This window comes from Babylonia areolata, chromosome 14, assembly GCF_041734735.1.
Source record: "Babylonia areolata isolate BAREFJ2019XMU chromosome 14, ASM4173473v1, whole genome shotgun sequence".
Classification (NCBI taxonomy): domain Eukaryota; kingdom Metazoa; phylum Mollusca; class Gastropoda; order Neogastropoda; family Buccinidae; genus Babylonia; species Babylonia areolata.
In genome coordinates, this window is record NC_134889.1 from 1036221 (window position 1) to 1055831 (window position 19611).

The 19611-nt window shown below is 45.5% G+C and overlaps 1 protein-coding gene across 3 annotated transcripts in view; it reads right to left on the reverse strand.

Moving 5' to 3' along the window:
- The window catches only part of LOC143289716 (centrosome-associated protein 350-like), a 186608-nt gene that overhangs the window by 66252 nt on the left and 100745 nt on the right, over nt 1-19611 (reverse strand). For all 3 annotated transcript variants that reach the window (XM_076598782.1, XM_076598781.1, XM_076598783.1), the window contains one exon: nt 4751-4810. In XM_076598782.1, the coding sequence (XP_076454897.1) occupies nt 4751-4810 (60 nt within the window). The remainder of the gene's footprint in view (nt 1-4750; nt 4811-19611) is intronic.

Consider the following 19611-nt stretch of genomic DNA (forward strand, 5'->3'; position numbering starts at 1 on the left):
AAACAAAAAGTGAGGGATAGTTCAGCAAATGCAGAAAAGGAAGCCAAATGCCAAATTCGTGCCCCTTTGTTCTGCGCAGGACAATGGTAAACTGCAGATAATGACCTAGTTTACAAGGAACTGCATGGCAATGTATGCAGAGTACATGTTTTGCATGCACACTCATGCTGATGAGAATGGGAAAAGAATGACATGATAGAGGTAGAATAAATGACCAAATCTTCTTTTTTTCCAACAAAGGAAACATTTGTAAACTGCCTGTACCACTGACTGACGTGTGCATGGAAAGTGGTGTGTGTGTGTATTGTGTTACACAGTACGCACCCCCCCCCCCCGGCCCCACCTCCACCCCCTCCCCTTGATGGACTGACAGACACCCTGTGGACTGCAGTCAGTGTTACCATTCAGTCACCCTTCAATACTGTCTCTCTCTGGATGTCTGTCTGGGGGGTGGGGGCGGGGGGGCTAATGAGGCGTCACCTGGTACATGCTTGATGCACTTGCATGACGGGGGGTGGGTGGTGGGCGGGGTGTGTGTGTGTGGGGGGGGAGGGCGTGGGCGTCACGCACAGTTGATCCTATCATCACTCAGCCTCTTTGTGTCTGGGCCAGTGACTGTGGGTGGGTTGAAATTGTTTCCTTTCTTTCTTCATGAATATGTATTCCATCCTTTGCACAGGCTTGCCATCAATGAAAACAGGTTTTGAGTTCATGCCATGCACTTTATGTTCAAATGCATCCACGCAGGTGTGACAAACCTTACTGATCTTTTTTATTTTCATTTATGCATGTATAGCTATGGTCGGAGAGCAGTTAAAATGAGTTCATGCTTCGTTTTGCACTTGTCGTTTGTTCAAAGGCATGTCCATACATGTTCTGTGCATATTCTCTCTCTCCCTCTCTCTCTCTCTCACAAACACACACACACACGCCCGCGCATGAACACAGGCCTGCCAACCTCTATCTAGACTTCATGGCAGCCTTTCCATAAAGTGAGTGTAGCAAAACAGTGTGTGAGAGAAGCAGCATCAGCACTTACATGTGCATGACCAAACAAATCAGGGTTTTAGAATTCATTCTTCCTCATTCCTGACGACAACGACTGGCAGCCAAAGTACTGAGGGGAAAGACCAAGTCAAAGAAATGTGGGGGTACAAGTCAGCAGTGGGTGGTGGTGTTTCCTCTTTCTCTTTTCACAAAAAGGAACAGCAGGGTTTGGTTTGGGTTGGGTTGGGTATTTTTTTGTGTGTGTGTTTTTGTTGTTGTTTTTTGTGTGTGTGTTTTTTAACAAAAACTTGTGAAGTACACCAAAGGACCAAATCATATCTCCAGGGAGTTTCGCCAACCAGTAAGCACACGTTTGAGTCAAACTATTCATTATGTGATGGAATGTGAAACATTTCTGCACTGACAACAAACACTGATCAACTTGTCACATTTCTACAACCCACACAAATTGTACAGTCTTATTTGTCAACATTTCAGCATTTCCCTGGTCTTGCTTGGATGCTTAGCAATAAAAACTCCCTATACGTGTTAACATCTGACTAAGAAAAACAGAATGGATGATTCCGAATGCTTGACGAAGAAGCTGAAATTGTGATAAATTAGATCTCAGCATGAAATTCAATACCTTTTCATTACCAACAGAATTAAGACAAATCGGTCTAAATTATGCTTTTTTGCCTGAAAGCAAAATCCTCTGCACTGTGTTTTACACACTGAAGCTACTGACTGATTCCAACAATTCTTTGTTCATTCATTTATTCATGTATCATCTGTTTCTGTCCCCTTGTTCTATATTCCACAAGAAAAACAAAAGGAGTCGTACAGGGTCAGACTCCAGGCCTGATCAGCATGTTGGGTTGACACCAACATCAGGCGTCTGCTCTACTTTCTTCTTTTCTTCTTCTTTGAACAGTAGATGTGGTGTAGCGTGTATGGATCAGTCTGCACACTTGACACGTCCTTCCAACTGAACGGAGCCCAGTGATGATCATTTCCCTTTGGAACAGACGGGAACCAAACGTTCACTGAGCCGCAGCCCAAAGAAACAGATATTCTCATTGGCTGACAGTTATGTGCCAAAGGTCGATTATCCCCCTTTCATGCCAGTTTGCTCTCCGTATTGACCTTCGTTTTTTTTGTTTTTTTTTTATTCGTTATTTATTTCATTATTTTAAAAACTGCTTCATTTTTTGCTACTCATATCTTTATCTGTTTAGAGTGTATCATTGTGAAGCACATGGCGTAGTATGGCAACAGGCAACATGTAGCAGCTGGTAGGTATGGAACACACACACAGGAATGGACTGTAGTGGCTGAAACCCATTCACCCAATTCAACAAGCTGCACTGCACCAACACAGATGAGGACTTCGCTTCTCCTTGGTGACGAGAGGTGGTTTTAACACCCTTCCACAGCAAGTCACCTTTAATTTCTGAATTGGTTGATCGCTTTAAGTTTGGCACTTGTCTGAGTGTTGGCAGAATGCGCTGTGCGCCTTCAACTGGAGATGACAACAGCAATAATAAAAAGAACAGTAATTTTGATGATTACTATCGTTATTCAATGATAATCATAGTGATTATTATTATCATTACCAACATTATTATTACTGTAAGAGTTCATAAAGCGCTGAATTTTGTGCAGAGACAAATCAAAGTGATCAAACACCAGTCATCCATATGTATGCATTGCTCTGACACAACCAGTTCAGCTGTGATTATTTATGTGTGATATTATTGATTCAGTAATATTCAACGCACCTTTAACAGCTGCTGGTTTTGTTTGTTTGTTTTTGGTGGGGGGCGTATTTCTTTTTTGCTGTTGTTGTTTGTGTGTGCGTATGTTTGTTTGTTTGTTTGTTGTTGCTTTTTGTTTTGTTTTCCCCGATTTAAAATTCATTCTCATGACAGACAAGTCGCTAATCTACAGTTCGTTTTCTCCTCAGCTACTAGAACTAGTGTACTCTATTGTTGTGTCACCTACAAGACCTGCTATGGAATCTGTTGACCTCTCCACACAGCCAGTTGTGGTTTACTATGCCAGGCATGCTAACTCCTACCCCCCCTCCTTTTGGGGGTGGGGAGGGGGGGGGGGGGGGTTGGGGGGGGGGGGGGTGAGGAAGTGATTCACTTACAGAGCACTGATTGACAATTTATAGCATTCATTGCCCCTTCCCTTTTGGAAACCAAGACATTGAGGCCTGATTTATCACACACACACACTCACACACACACACACACATATATATATATATATATATATATATAGAGAGAGAGAGAGAGAGAGAGAGAGAGCTCCAGAGGCGCCAAGCCAGCCTGACAACTCCAGACAGGTTTCAGAATGTATGGTGTAGGTCATATTACTTCTATTACCCCTGGTCTCTTGTCTTCTCTGTACACAGCAATGGGTGGCAGGCTTTTCAATGACTCACGGGGTGTGGGGGGGAAGGGGGGGGGGGGAGGGAGGAGGGGAAGGAGAGGAGATCAGAAGGTGAGGGGGTGGGGGTAAAGAACCAGTGTGTGTGTGTGTGTGTGTGTTCTCGCATGTGTGCGTGCGTGCGTGTGGGCTGGGAGGGGGGTTAAGAAGAGACAGAGTGGACAGCAGGAGGGGAGAGCTCCTCCTATATATCCCAGTGTAGGAAGCTCTCTGTCTCTCTCCTGGTCTGACTGGTCGGCTGCCTTTTTCTCTTTCTCTCTTCGTCTGTCACTCACAAATACAAACACGCTCACACACCCTTACAGACACAGACACAGACACACAAACACACAGTGTATGATGCACACCCCTACAGACACACACACACAGACACAGACACAGTGTATGAGACGTAAAAACTATTTTTTTTAAACGCACAAAAATCTATCTTGGGCTTTTTTTTTTCTATGCACCGCCCACCGCTGAGCTGCCTGCCAATTCTCAGCTGCATAATACCCCCTACCCCCCTTCCCCCCACTGTCCAACTGAATCATTAAAGAGGAGGGTGAAGGTGGTGGGGTGTCTGTCAGTCCACAGATTCAGAAAGGGGGGGGGGGGAGGCTGGGAGTGGGGGGCCGGAGGTGGGGGTGGGGGTGGTGAGGCCAAGTTTTTCATGAATGCATTTATTTCATTCCACCACCAGTGCCACATGATAAAAGAGCGAGTTGTGCCACCGTGTGTGTGTGTGTGTGTGTGTGTGTGTGTGTGTGTGTGTGTGTGTGTGTGTGTGTTTGAGTGTGTGTGTGTGTGGGTGCGTGTATGTGAGTGTGCGTGTGTGTGTGTGTGTGTGTGTGTGTGTGTGTGTGTGCGTGCGTGCGCGCATGTGTGCAGCGTGAGAGAGAGAATAAGTGAATATATTGATTCATTTCTTAGATTAATAAGAAGCATAGATTTTTTTTTATCCAGCCCCAAACAGAAAAAAAGGGAAGTAAATAGAAAAGGAACACATAATAGATCAATGAATCAGCCAATAAATTACACAAGGATGGTTGTCGGCCAGGCAAGCACACACACACACACACACACACACGCACACACACACGCACGCACGCACGCGCGCACACACACACACACACGCGCGCGCGCGCGCGAGGATCATCTTCAAACAAATCGCCAGAAAGTTAATAGCTGTCACACATGACTTCCCTATCTGCATTGGTTTCGCAAATAATCTCACCGAGAGAGAGGTGGGAGGAAGAGAGACAGAGAGGTGGAGGGAGAGAGAGAGAGACAGACCAACAGAGACAGACAAACAGACAAGACTCACCGGTAGACGAAGCACTCTGTCTCTGTTGTTTGATCTTCTCCCTGAGCTGAGAGAGGATATCTGCACACACACAATCAGCACACACATGTCTTGACCAGTGCCGATCACACCCAAGAATTTGGCATGATACAGAGAGAGAGAATGAATGAATGAATCTTTATTTTCCAACGGTGAAGATATTAGCACTTTGGCCGACTTGCACATCTGCCGTTGTTCTAAGAGACACATAAACATGTACGCATATAAATGTAGTTATACTGAATACTTAATACATGTATAATGTACGAGTATAACACAGCGTCAAACTGAGAGACACAACATCGCTCACATCTGTACGGAACGGAAGCGAGTAACACACACACGCACACACGCACAAACACACACACACACCAAGGGAAAAACAACAAAACCCTAGCATGAATGCTACACATGAATGATTCAAGTGAAATTAACACAGAAAAGTAATGATAAAATTTTAAACACAGATGTAAGAGACATAAAAGACAGCAAATAAGGCGACGGGTATTATGGATATGGACAGATAGATACATTATTTTTATGTGAAAGACAGAGAGAGGGAGAGACAGAGGGGAGAGAGAGACAGAGACAGACAGACAGACAGAGATGTAAAGATATGTTAGTGTGGGGGAAAAAAAAAGAGTTGGGTGAGGGTGGTTCACAATTTGTAATACATGTAAGTATACAGAATTGTAGACGTGACCAGACTAGAGTTTGATTTCATTTGTTTGTGTCCACTGTAAAGAGAAAATCTCTGAATTCAATATTCTATGGCGTGATACGTTATCAACTGATTGACGCATTTCGACATAGTTTGTAAGGTTTGTCAGTGACAATATTACACCAGATTTTCGGTCTGGCTTTCGGCACGGATGTACTGTCCAAGTTTCTCTTTGAATGTTGTGGTGGAAAAGGGTTGTTTGAGGTGTTTGGGGAGATTGTTCCAGCAGTGGGTGCCGGAATATGCCAAACTCGAGGTCTATTCTTGAGAGAGAGAGAGAGAGAGAGAGAGAGAGAGAGAGAGAGAGAGAGAGAGAGAGAGAGAGAGAGAGAGCGTGTGTGTGTGTGTGTGTGTGTGTGTGTGTGTGTGTGAGTGTGTGTGCGTGTGTGTGTAAATGAGATCCGAACGAAGACCGTGCACCGACAGTTCATTGTCTGAGCGACAGTAACATCCTTTCTCGGTTGTCAACCAACATGTCACCCACCAAGTCGGCGATACCTCCCTTGGTTCCAAAATCTGGGAATGAACACAGAGAGACAGAGAGAACGAACGAAGTTTTTTATTGAGGGAAGTGGAATAAGCATACATGTGCTTTTTTTCATCCAGCCCTCAGGGCAAATGGAAATTGAATATGAATCAAAACATCCACAAAGTAGCAAAGAGATGAAGAAATAAAGACATGACATTCACATTCACATTTAAACATGCACATCTACATAATAAACATGTACATTTACATAATCATGATACAAACATCATCATGTCATGAAGGAAAAAGATCAAACCATCCCCCCTAAAAAAAACAAAAACAACCAAAAAACAAAACAAAAACAGCCCCTCCCAAGCCTCCCCCCCCCCCCCCCCAAAAAAAAAAAAAAAAAAAAAAAAAAAAAAAAAAAATCAGGACACTGATTGTATATCATTAAGTAGTGCGATAGCGGTTAGACATACAATTAAACTATATATGCGTATTCAATAAGATAAAGTCAAGTTAAGTATGATTGTTGACATATTTGTCCATAAGGTGTGTATGGTAATGTTTTTTGAATTCTTGAATGCTTTTCTGAACATTAAGATTGGATGAAATATTGTTCCATAAACAGCCTCCTGAATAAATGAGACTGGATTTAAACAGATCTACTCTTGGAATGGGGATCTTAATCTTGTTGGTCTGGCGGACTAGCGTGGTGGGAAATCTATCTCTCAAAGATGGAGCATAATTAGACATGATTTTAAAAATAAAAACTGCTTTGTTGTATTCAAGTTTAAGCTTTAGGGGAAGAATATCTAAATGTCTGTAGTCGTCAGCAGTCAGTGATGAAGATTTCAGAAGGATTAATTTAAGAGCTCGTCTATGCAGACTTAGTAAAGGTTTTAGTATATTATCGCTAGCTGAATCCCAGAGTGTTGACGCATAGTTAATATGTGATTCAATATAAGCAAAAAAGAATAATTTTCTACAATGCAAATCAAGAAAATGTTTAATTCTGGAAAGCTGATAAATCTTTTTGGATAGGGTTTTGCATAATGACATAATATGACTGGACCAAGATAAGTTGTTATCAATGGTGACTCCAAGAATTTTATGATTATCAACTTCTTCTACTGGATGACCATTAATGGAAAAGGGTGGAAGGTTGTGTGAAAAATTTTGGCGTTTCTGTCTGGTGGTGAGTATGAGACATTTCGTTTTTTTTGGATGGAGACGCATGTGATTTAAATTGGACCATCTAACTATATCATTAATGCTTTGTTGCAGAGCATAGTACACTTTGTCTATTGTAGTGTGATTTGTATGTATTGTTGTATCGTCTGCAAACATCTCACATAATGCATTAATAAATAGAGGCAAATCATTTATATAAACAGAAAACAGTATTGGACCAAGAATTGAACCCTGAGGAACTCCGTAATAGATAGACTGTAAAGAGGATTGAGATTCATTCATAGATACAATTTGTCTTCTGTCTGATAGAAATGAAGATATGAGGTCAAGTGTATTTCCAGAAAAGCCATATAATTTTAGTTTTTTCAAAAGAAGAGTGTGGTCTATCACATCGAATGCCTTCATAAAATCCACCATGAGAACACCAGTAATTTCATTATTGTTTATATTTGTGAGCCATTGTTCGACTAAGTTAGTGAGTGCTGTATGACAGGAGTGCTTGGACCTGAAACCAGACTGATTTGGATGAAATAATTTGTAGTGATTGAAATGATTAAGGATATGTTTGTTAATGTGTTTTTCTAAAGGTTTTGACAATATTGATAAGATTGAAATTGGTCTGTAATTGGAAGGGTCTGTACGGTCTCCTGACTTAAAAATGGGTACTACTTTCGCGACTTTAAAAGATTTAGGAATGATCTTTTTTGTGATACATTGGTTATAGACATAAGTAAGTGTTTCGGCAATTATAGGAGCAGAGAGTTTTAATATCTTTCCATCTATACCATCAATACCTTTCGAACCTGTTTGCTTTAAGTGGGAAAGAGCATAGTAAACTTCATGTACATCCATAAGAGGGATATCAAGGTGTGATGAAATATTTTTAGTGTTACAAAAGGTTTCGAGAATATCAAGTGAATTAAGGGATGACATGTTTGTTCCTACTGTTGAGATAGCTACATTACAAAAATGTGTATTTAGGTTATCTGCTGATATGTCGTTAGTTGTTGTGGATTGCGTGATATTATGTTTATTATTTAACTGATTTATGGCTTTCCAAATCAATTTATTATTGGATTTTGTGGAAATAAGTTCTTGAAAATAATTCTTTTTTTCTGAACGTTTCAAAGCATTTACAAGATTACGTTGTTTTCTGAATTCATCTTTCTTACCTTCTGAGAGAGACAAGTCTCTTTCCTTAATCTTATCATCAATGGTTTTAGTCATCCACGGCTGTTTAGGATAGCTTTTGACACGTTTTGTTATGAATGGAGCATGTTTATCATATACATTAAGAAAATTGTGATACCAAACCTCCAGTGCTTCTTCAGGATTAGAGAACTGATAAACAGCTGACATATTGGAATGTATCAAGTTCTGTAGAAATAAATCCTTATCAAATTGTCTAAAATCTCTATGGCAAACGGTTTTATGTCTCTCTCTCTCTTCAGCAACACAAGCAAGCAGAGAGAGAGAGAGAGAGAGACAGACAGAGAGAGAGAGAGAGAGAGAGAGAGAGAGAGAGAGAGAGAGAGAGAGAGAGAGAGAGAGAGAGAGAGAGAGAGAGAGAGAGAGAGACGTCTGTCTTGTTTAATTCAAACCAAAGGGGAATCATCACAGAGGTATCGCAGCAAATAACTGACGGGAAGGCTCTCTCTCTCTTTCCCCTCCTCTCAGACATCAGGGTCCCACACCACCAGGTCCAAACACAAAGCACACGCTTTCTCTTCTAGGCTTTCTCATTTCTATGTCATCCATCCATGCCGTGCCAGTGTATGTCAGCGCCAGATACTGACCATCAGACACACTCATCACAATCATCACTAATGAACTAGTGCAGCAAACCATCAACTAACACACTGGACTACAACATGTGCTGACATCAGTGAAGGAAAACAACAACAACAAAAAAACAAAAAAAACACGTTAGTGGCCATATGACAAGGCCAAGTGTCCTGGTCAAAACACTGCTCCAGAAAAAAAAGACACACACACACACACAAAACAACAACAACAACAACAAAAAAACACGGACATCGTTGCAGGATAGTCCAAAAAACCATCTGCAGAGACCTTTTTGACACACAACCGACACAGGCGTGGATGAATCTGGTGAACAGTTCTGCAGTCAGGTGACCCACAACTCTTCACAATGTTATGGCAGAAGAAAGAAAATCACCCTTTCTTTACACATATACTTGTTGATGGATTGCGCAAGCAGCGATGGTTGGGAATTATGCACCTTTTGTCTGACCAAGAGTAACGGTACTTCATTCGTGTTAAACATTTCTCACTTTCTTTGCCTCACTATTTTCCTAACCCTATCAAATATACCAGGGTTACAATGTGTATGTTTCTCCTGTTCTGTCGTTGTGAGTGTGTGTAGTTGTGCACAACAGGATCTCAGCCAGTCTTCAATAAAACGCCACTTTCTTTCCCATTTCTTCCGCCATTATTTTGTGTTGCTGAAGAATGTATCAATGTACATGGACATTCTTCTGGAACACATATCTTGGTTGTATTTCATGTACTGATTATTCTTTTGTGTGCAAATCTAAAAAAAATAGTGCATGCAGCACAGGTAAGAAATAATACATACGTACCTTTTTTCCGCTGTTTTCGAAACGCTTGTCCCATCGTCTCTCCGAAATGGGATGTGATTACAAAAATCAGTTCTCTAACCCTCAGCTAAAGCTGAATAGAGACTGTCAGCACCTACTAGACTCGCCGGACGCCTCTTTAGTGTTGGTCATGACTAATTAGTAAACCACGTGGTCAGACCACCCAATGAACACCAAAGTGAAAAGACTTGACTTTGTGCCATCAACTGAACCCCGACCACAACAAACGAGGACCAACCACCGTCTTCTGTAGCTGGCATCTGTCCAATCACAGTGCATCAGAAGAGAATGCCAAAGAAGAGTCACGTGAACATGACAACAGCCTGCTGTCACGAGCGGAAATCCTTCACTTGGGCAGAGTGTTGTGGATCGTGACATCCAAACATCACTACTTCGGCACAGATATCGGCCCTCGTGTGGACTTTTCAGACGGTCTTTCCACTCTGTTTATCTCTTCGGACATTATACACCTGTGTCATCTTAATGAGATCAGTCCTAACAGGACAGGAGGGGAGAACAACACCTGTCAACCACATCCCATAACCACATCCCATAACCACATCCCACTGATGACTCAGACTTGTCCATGGGTCTTTTATCTCCTCAGCAACAGCAGAGACAATTTCTCCCAATCTGTTACTCAACAGGTCCACGGTTCACACTCTATATAGAACTTCACCTGTCAACTACATCCCACCGATGATTAAGACTTGTCCATGGGTCTTGTATCACCTCAGCAACAGCTGAGACAGGTCCTCCCAGTTTGTTACTAAACAGGTCTACAGGTCACTCTCTATATATTTCATCAACAGCTGAGGCAACGAACACATCCCACTTTTGCTACTCGACAACCATCTGAGATACATTAAAGACATAAACAGGTCACACATAACCTTTTACGCCTGTTGGACAGTGAACATGATCATAAACGCCACGAACTACCTGAGAGGTATGTAAAATAGCCAGTCTTCATTAACATTACTGTCACCATTATTATGTGATGTAAAGCACGCGATTTGGGTGTCGCATGGGCAGCAGCAGCGGTTCCCAGCAGTCCACCACTGTGACGTCTTGTGATGACGTGTGTCTGGTGTCCAAGTTGTGGAACAAAAGGCAGCATACATCTGACAGGACAGTCCCAACTGGTTCGATCCCCCCAGGCCCCCAGTGGCCTGATACTGTCCTCTTTCACCTACCTGCCATTGCCGCTTCGCCCATTCAGCCCCTCACACACACACACACACACACACACACACACACACACACACACACACCGTATGTGGATGATGGTCAATATATATGTGTGTACAGTACAGACAGCACAGCTCAGATGGCCAACAGAGCAAAGGGGTGTGCATACAGACGGAGAAGGTGAAAAGTGTAAGACTTCGGGTGAAGTTTAACTCACAACTAATGGACGGCACTGCATATGCATTTAACTTAAGACATAATCATGCCCGTCTTGCACAAAAACCTTCTGGAGTTCATAGACGAATTAGCACTCGGTGAATCAGGATCAGCGAATTGTGTGATAGGCGAATGGCGATGCCATCGACACGACAAACAGTACAGGCCGTGTGGACACTGCTAACTACAGGACCGGGCAGAGGTGTCAAACACATTCACCTCCGTCACTGACCACGATACCAGGCAAACATTTCACTGACTGCTGATGGACTATAGCAGACCTCTGTAACTGACCACGATACCAGGCAAACATTTCACTGACTGCTGATGGACTATAGCGGACCTCTGTCACTGACCACGATACCAGGCAGTCATTTCACAGATTGCTGATGGACGATAGCGGACCTCTGTAACTGACCACGATACCAGGCAGTCATTTCACAGATTGCTGATGGACGATAGCGGACCTCTGTCACTGACCACGATACCAGGCAAACATTTCACAGATTGCTGATGGACGATAGCGGACCTCTGTAACTGACCACGATACCAGGCAGTCATTTCACAGATTGCTGATGGACTATAGCGGACCTCTGTCAGACTGGCAACGGGACAATAGCGGGAGGCAATCATTGTAGAACTCGCCCAAACACATTCACACACACACGAGAGAGAGAGAGAGAGAGAGGAGAGAGAGAGAGAGAGAGAGAGACAGACAGACAGACAGACAGACAGACAGACAGAGAATTGAAGACATTAAAGACTAACAGACAGGCACACGCACACGGAAGAGAAGGAAGGGCAGGGGGCTAAAAGAAAGCGCATATGAAAGAACCCATGACAACAAAAGGGTTGACCCTTGTAAAATTATGTTGAAAAATCTGCTTTGATAAGAAAACAAGTACATTTGTAGACTGCTGGAAGGAGGGGGGAGGTTGGTGGCTATCTAATGTGTGTTTGTATTGAGAGAGAGAGAGAGAGAGAGAGAGAGAGAGAGAGAGAGAGAGAGTGTGTGTGTGTGTGTGTGTGTGTGTGTGTGTGTGTCCTTTTCCGAAAACGCTGGACAACTAAAAAGCTTATGATCCACTGTAAAAAAAAAAAAAAAATAAAATAAAAAAAAAGCAAAAAAAAAAGCACAAATCTCCCTTCTTTTGACGCTACCCCAAGACAGCTTTAAAGTGACGATTCACTGTCCGATGCTGTTCAAATCTCCCTTCTTTTGACGTTACCCCAAGACAGCTTTAAAGTGACGATTCACTGTCCAATGCTGTTCAAATCTCCCTTCTTTTGACGTTACCCCAAGACGGCTTTAGAGTGACGATTCACTGTCCGATGCTGTTCAAATCTCCCTTCTTTTGACGTTACCCCAAGACAGCTTTAGAGTGACGATTCACTGTCCGATGCTGTTCAAATCTCCCTTCTTTTGACGTTACCCCAAGACAGCTTTAGAGTGACGATTCACTGTCCGATGCTGTTCAAATCTCCCTTCTTCTGACGCTACCCCAAGACAGCTTTAGAGTGACGATTCACTGTCCGATGCTGTTCAAATCTCCCTTCTTTTGACGCTACCCCAAGACAGCTTTAGAGTGACGATTCACTGTCCGATGCTGTTCAAATCTCCCTTCTTTTGACGTTACCCCAAGACAGCTTTAGAGTGACGATTCACTGTCCGATGCTGTTCAAATCTCCCTTCTTTTGACGCTACCCCAAGACAGCTTTAGAGTGACGATTCACTGCCCGATGCTGTTCAAATCTCCCTTCTTTTGACGTTACCCCAAGACAGCTTTAGAGTGACGATTCACTGCCCGATGCTGTTCAAATCTCCCTTCTTTTGACGTTACCCCAAGACAGCTTTAGAGTGACGATTCACTGCCCGATGCTGTTCAAATCTCCCTTCTTTTGACGCTACCCCAAGACAGCTTTAGAGTGACGATTCACTGTCCGATGCTGTTCAAATCTCCCTTCTTTTGACGTTACCCCAAGACAGCTTTAGAGTGACGATTCACTGCCCGATGCTGTTCAAATCTCCCTTCTTTCCCCCTGAGCTCTGCAACTCCAAAGTTACTCCGAAACATCATTGCAAACTGCCGTTACCTTAGAGCTTACGATACAGTTCAAGTATTCTTTTCCTTTGCGGTAACAATGGACAACTTTCAAGCTTTCGATCCACTATTCGAAGCCGTAGATTACCCCACCCCCTCCCCTCCCTAAGTTCTACAACATTAAAAGCTCAATCAACCACTGTCGGAAGCCAAAGAGCCCAAACTTATAAAACTGCAGACAACTTTAAAGCTTACGATCCAGTCTGAAATAGTACAAAGCTCCATTCCTATGCCGTAAAACTGTGGACAACTCTAAAGCTTACGATCCACTGTCCGAAACAGTACTACATCCCTCCCTTTGCCGTAAAACTGTGGACAACTCTAAAGCTTACGATCCACTGTCCGAAATAGTACAAATCTCCCTCCCTTTGCCGTAAAACTGTTTACAACTCTAAAGCTTACGATCCACTGTCCGAAATAGTACAAATCTCCCTCCCTTTGCCGTAAAACTGTGGACAACTCTAAAGCTTACGATCCACTGTCCGAAACAGTACTACATCCCTCCCTTTGCCGTAAAACTGTGGACAACTCTAAAGCTTACGATCCACTGTCCGAAACAGTACAAATCTCCCTCCCTTTGCCGTAAAACTGTGGACAACTCTAAAGCTTACGATCCACTGTCCGAAATAGTACAAATCTCCCTCCCTTTGCCGTAAAACTGTGGACAACTCTAAAGCTTACGATCCACTGTCCGAAATAGTACAAATCTCCCTCCCTTTGCCGTAAAACTGTGGACAACTGACAAAAGCTTAGGACCCCCTGTCCGAAACAAGTGCTGATCTTCCTTTTGTTGTTAGCTCTGTGCAATAAAGCTTACCGTCCACTGTCCGACACTGCCGTACACTCTAGGCAATTAAAGCTCACGGCACACTGTCCGGGGCAGTGAAATCAATCTGCGTTCTTCGCTCGTTCTACTGTTCACCTTTCCTTGTATGTGTGGTCACATCATAAATCCATTTCAGCCGTCCAAGGCTTGCCAACAGCGCGTTTACGTAAGAGTGCACACTGTCCTACATCGTGTTTAGAAGTAAGTTGGGTTTTTTTTCTCTCTCTCTCTCTTTCCTTCTGTGTGTGTGTGTGTGTGTGTGTGTGTGTGTGTGTGTGTGTGTGTGTGTGTGTGTGTGTGTGTGTGCGCGCGCGCGCGCGCGAGCGTGTGAGTGTATGTATCCATTTCTTTGACATCAAAATACACATTACATAATGTAGACAGGAGAATGCTTATTCATACTTCTGACACCCAGTCCAACCTCCGTTGACAATGACAACAGCTACCCCCCCCCCCTTCCAGTACCACCTCACACCCGCCACATTTTGGCCCGTTCAGCTGTTAACACAATGTATAAAATCTCTTTTTAAAGGTTCAAACCACCCACACACTCCCTTCAATCTGCTTGTCCACGATGAAAAAAATAGCAAACATTTTCTTGTACACACACACACACACAGCAGGCCTGCCAACCTCTCCTCCGTCTCACCCACCCACCCCTCTTGTCTGGGGCATTATTGTTCAATAGACAAACCAGAAAATCGTCTGAAATCCCCCTCTCTCTCACGCAGCACACACCCTCGTACTAAAAAAAAATGCGTGCGGACGCGCACGCACGCACACACACGCATAAACACACACGAGGGCTCTCTGGCTATGTCACCATCGTGTATCATCGGATTGAACATACACACACACACACACACACACACACACACACACACGTGCTCCTGGGGTATGTCACTGTGGTGGGATCGCTATTAATTGATGACTGGTGTGACGACAGAAAGTCAGACTGGGACTAGTGAATTAGCTGTCAGCAAAGACCCCTACAGAACCCTCTACTACACGCAGCCTGGTGATTTCAGTCACCACAGACCCCTCTACTACACACAGCCTGGTGATTTCAGTCACCACAGACCCCTACAGAACCCTCTACTACACACAGCCTGGTGATTTCAGTCACCACAGACCCCTCTACTACACACAGCCTGGTGATTTCAGTCACCACAGACCCCTCTACTACACAGCCTGGTGATTTCAGTCACCACAGACCCCTACAGAACCCTCTACTACATACAGCCTGGTGATTTCAGTCACCACAGACCCCTCTACTACACACAGTCTGGTGATTTCAGTCACCACAGACCCCTCTACTACACACAGCCTGGTGATTTCAGTCACCACAGACCCCTACAGACCTCTCTACTACACACAGCCTGGTGAATTCAGTCACCACAGATCCATACAGACCCCTCTACTACAGTCTGGTGATTTCAGTCACCACAGACCCCTACAGAACCCTCTACTACACACAGCCTGGTGATTTCAGTCACCACAGACCCCTACAGAACCCTCTACTACACACAGCCTGGTGAATTCAGTCACCAGACCCCTACAGACCCCTCTACTACACACAGCCTGGTGAATTCAGTCACCACAGACCTCTCTACTACACACAGCCTGGTGATTTCAGTCACCACAGACCCCTACAGACCCCTCTACTACACACAGCCTGGTGAATTCAGTCACCACAGACCCCTACAGACCCCTCTACTACACACAGCCTGGTGAATTCAGTCACCACAGACCTCTCTACTACACACAGCCTGGTGATTTCAGTCACCACAGACCCCTACAGACCCCTCTACTACACACAGCCTGGTGATTTCAGTCACCACTGACCCCTCCAGTACTCACAGCAAAGTGGTAAGGGCCGCAACAACCTACTGGTCAAAGCGGAAGCGATGTCAAGACGCCTGGTGGGTTAACGGGGAGGGGGGGGGGGGGGGTTCTTTCCCATCTCTGATGTGCACAACTGTGTCTTGCCTCACACCCCTGGGGGGTGGGCGATGGGAGGCTGGAGGGCGAGAAAGGGAGTGACAGAGAGAGAAAGAGGGAGAGAGACAGAAGGGGAGAAAGACAGGGAGACAGTCATACAGAGACAGGAAAGAGACCGGGAGACAGAGAGGGAGACAGACAGAAAGAAGGGGAGAAAGACAGGGAGACAGTCATACAGAGACGCGGAGAAAGACCGGGAGACAGAGAGGAAGACAGACAGACAGACAGACAGAGAAGGGGAGGAAGACAGGGAGACAGTCATACAGAGACAGGAAAGAGACCGGGAGACAGAGAGGGAGGCAGACAGAAAGAAGGGGAGAAAGACCGGGAGACAGAGAGGGAGACAGACAGAAAGAAGGGGAGAAAGACCGGGAGACAGAGAGGGAGACAGACAGAAAGAAGGGGAGAAAGACAGGGAGACAGTCATACAGAGACAGGAAAGAGACCGGGAGACAGAGAGGTAGACAGACAGAAAGAAGGGGAGAAAGACAGGGAGACAGTCATACAGAGACGAGGAAAGAGACCGGGAGACAGAGAGGAAGACAGACAGACAGACAGAAGGGGAGGAAGACAGGGAGACAGTCATTCAGAGACGCGGAGAAAGACCGGGAGACAGAGAGGAAGACAAGACAGGGTGACAGACAGACATACAGGGAGACTGACAGAGTGGGAGACAGACAGACAGCAAGAGGAAGAGAAACTCAAGCAAGCTGAGAGGTGAATAAACAAATAACGTCATTTATTGAAATGTCACAAACAGCAGTATGTGTACAATATATACATATATTCAACAACATTAGTGTTGATCCAAACATCATCAATCTTTGACAAAGCACCACAGCTGTCCCAGTGTATGCTGCACACAATCATGGACGGAGTTGACAACTCTATCAGTCTATGGCAAACAAACTGAACTCAACACACCCAACTGGGTTTTCACCGAACAATATAGCACGATGGAGGGTTGGAGGGGGTAGGATGCGGGGGTTTAGGGGGGGTGAGGGAAAGGGGAGGGACAGGAGAAGGTGGGAGATCGTCTCTCTCTCTCTCTCTCTCTCTCTCTCTATATATATATATATAAATACAACGCTGCCTGGATGAAGTGGGACACACCCGTAATTTTCATTCGGCATGATTTTCTTTAAGGCAACAAAACGACAGTTTTAAAAAATATGTATGTAGCCAAGCGCTTAGCTTCAGATAGCGCTCTTAGGCTTCAGATACTGCTTCACCACACATCCAGTAGACACCCACATGGAGACGGGGCACAGAACAGACGTATTGACTTGATGACAGTTCACGTCATGCTTGTTGTTGTAGAAAGGGGCTGATGCACAGACATACAAATGGACGTGCAAGCTTGTGGGGAGGGAAACAAAACGAAACAAAAAATGTGTATTGTACTGACGAAAAGTATCATTGTCTCCCAAATACGCTAAAATATCAGCATCAAACATTAATTTTTTTGTAAAAACGCTATACGAAGTCTGGATTTACACAGATGATACTGATGCATGGTAATACTGATGCAGTCATTCAGATGGGTTACACAGTAAAATGCATGACTCTGTACAACCTTGACAAGCACATTTCATGTAGGAATGTTTCATTTCAAAGTATACAGCCAAGTATATAGGTCACACAGACCACACAGCGTGGCTGCCTTTTCCTTTGGTTACCGTGTCCACAAAGTCTTTCCTCGTGGTGCTGGTGTGAGGAGTGTGACTTGTTCTCTCCTGGTGGGCACTCAAGCTTCAAGTCCAGTCTCTTCCTCCATGGTTCCCTGCATGCCCACAGTCCCCACACCCTGACGGCTGAAAGACAACGCCTCGAGGAGCAGTGAAGGCGACAGTAGGCCAGCAGGGTTGGTGTGGTGCTGGTCAGTGGAACTACAGGTCCTGTGACGGCCAGCAGGGTTGGTGTGATGCTGGTCAGTGGACAGGATGGTCCATGTCTGACACACTACAGGTCCTGTGACAGGTGGCAGGGTTGGTGTGGGGCTGGTCAGTGGACAGGATGGTCCATGTGACAGCCGGCAGGGTTGGTGTGGGGCTGGTCAGTGGACAGGATGGTCCATGTGACAGCCGGCAGGGTTGGTGTGGGGCTGGTCAGTGGACAGGGTGGTCCATGTCTGACACACTACAGGTCCTGTGACGGCCGGCAGGGTTGGTGTGGGGCTGGTCAGTGGACAGGGTGGTCCATGTCTGACACACTACAGGTCCTGTGACAGCTGGCAGGGTTGGTGTGGGGCTGGTCAGTGGACAGGATGGTCCATGTGACAGCCGGCAGGGTTGGTGTGGGGCTGGTCAGTGGACAGGATGGTCCATGTCTGACACACTACAGGTCCTGTGACGGCCGGCAGGGTTGGTGTGGGGCTGGTCAGTGGGCAGGATGGTCCATGTCTGACACACTACACGTCCTGTGACAGCTGGCAGGGTTGGTGTGGGGCTGGTCAGTGGACAGGATGGTCCATGTGACAGCCGGCAGGGTTGGTGTGGGGCTGGTCAGTGGACAGGGTGGTCCATGTCTGACACACTACAGGTCCTGTGACGGCCGGCAGGGTTGGTGTGGGGCTGGTCAGTGGACAGGGTGGTCCATGTCTGACACACTACACGTCCTGTGACAGCTGGCAGGGTTGGTGTGGGGCTGGTCAGTGGACAGGGTGGTCCATGTCTGACACACTACAGGGAGCTGCTTGCCTCGTGTGTGCCCTGCCTGCCGCCACACTCCCAGTGGACAGGTCCAAGTCATCGCTCTCCAGAGAGTTCCACTGACCACAGACTTGTGATCTGTGCTTTTAAGCTTTTAAGTCCATGGCCACTAGCGCCAAGTCCGGCAGCGGGAGGGAGGGTGGCTGGCTGCGCTGCTCCCTTTGCCGGTGGAGGTCAGGCGGTGTGGGACGTGCAGGATGTCGGTAGAGCATCAAGACTGGCTGCCTGGGGGTCCTGACCACAGCTGCTTTCACTCTGTCGCATCCAGCAACACCTGGTATCACAATGCTCCTGACCACCACAAAGACAATACAAGACTACCACTTTGAAAAAACTGGATCCAAGTGCTGAAAGCCAGAGTCTTCAAACTCAGCTCTTATCGTTTACATTTCATAAACAACAGTACAGTTTAAGGACCTGTCGCCTTACGCTCTTTGGGTCAACTTGTTCAGGGCAGGAGGTAGGGGGCTGTGGGGAGGGGGGTTCCTCGTTTGAGGGGAAGGAGGGGTGGAGTCCCACAACATCTGAACCAATGTTTCAATTGGGGGTGGGGGGGTGGGGTGTGTTCCTCGTTTGAGGGGAAGGAAGGAAGGAGGGGTGGAGTCCCACAACACCTGAACCAGTGTTTCAATTGGGGGTGGGGGGGTGGGGTGTGTTCCTCGTTTGAGGGGAAGGAAGGAAGGAGGGGTGGAGTCCCACAACACCTGAACCAGTGTATCATTGGGGGGGAGGGGGGTGGGGTGTGTTCCTCGTTTGAGGGGAAGGAAGGAAGGAGGGGTGGAGTCCCA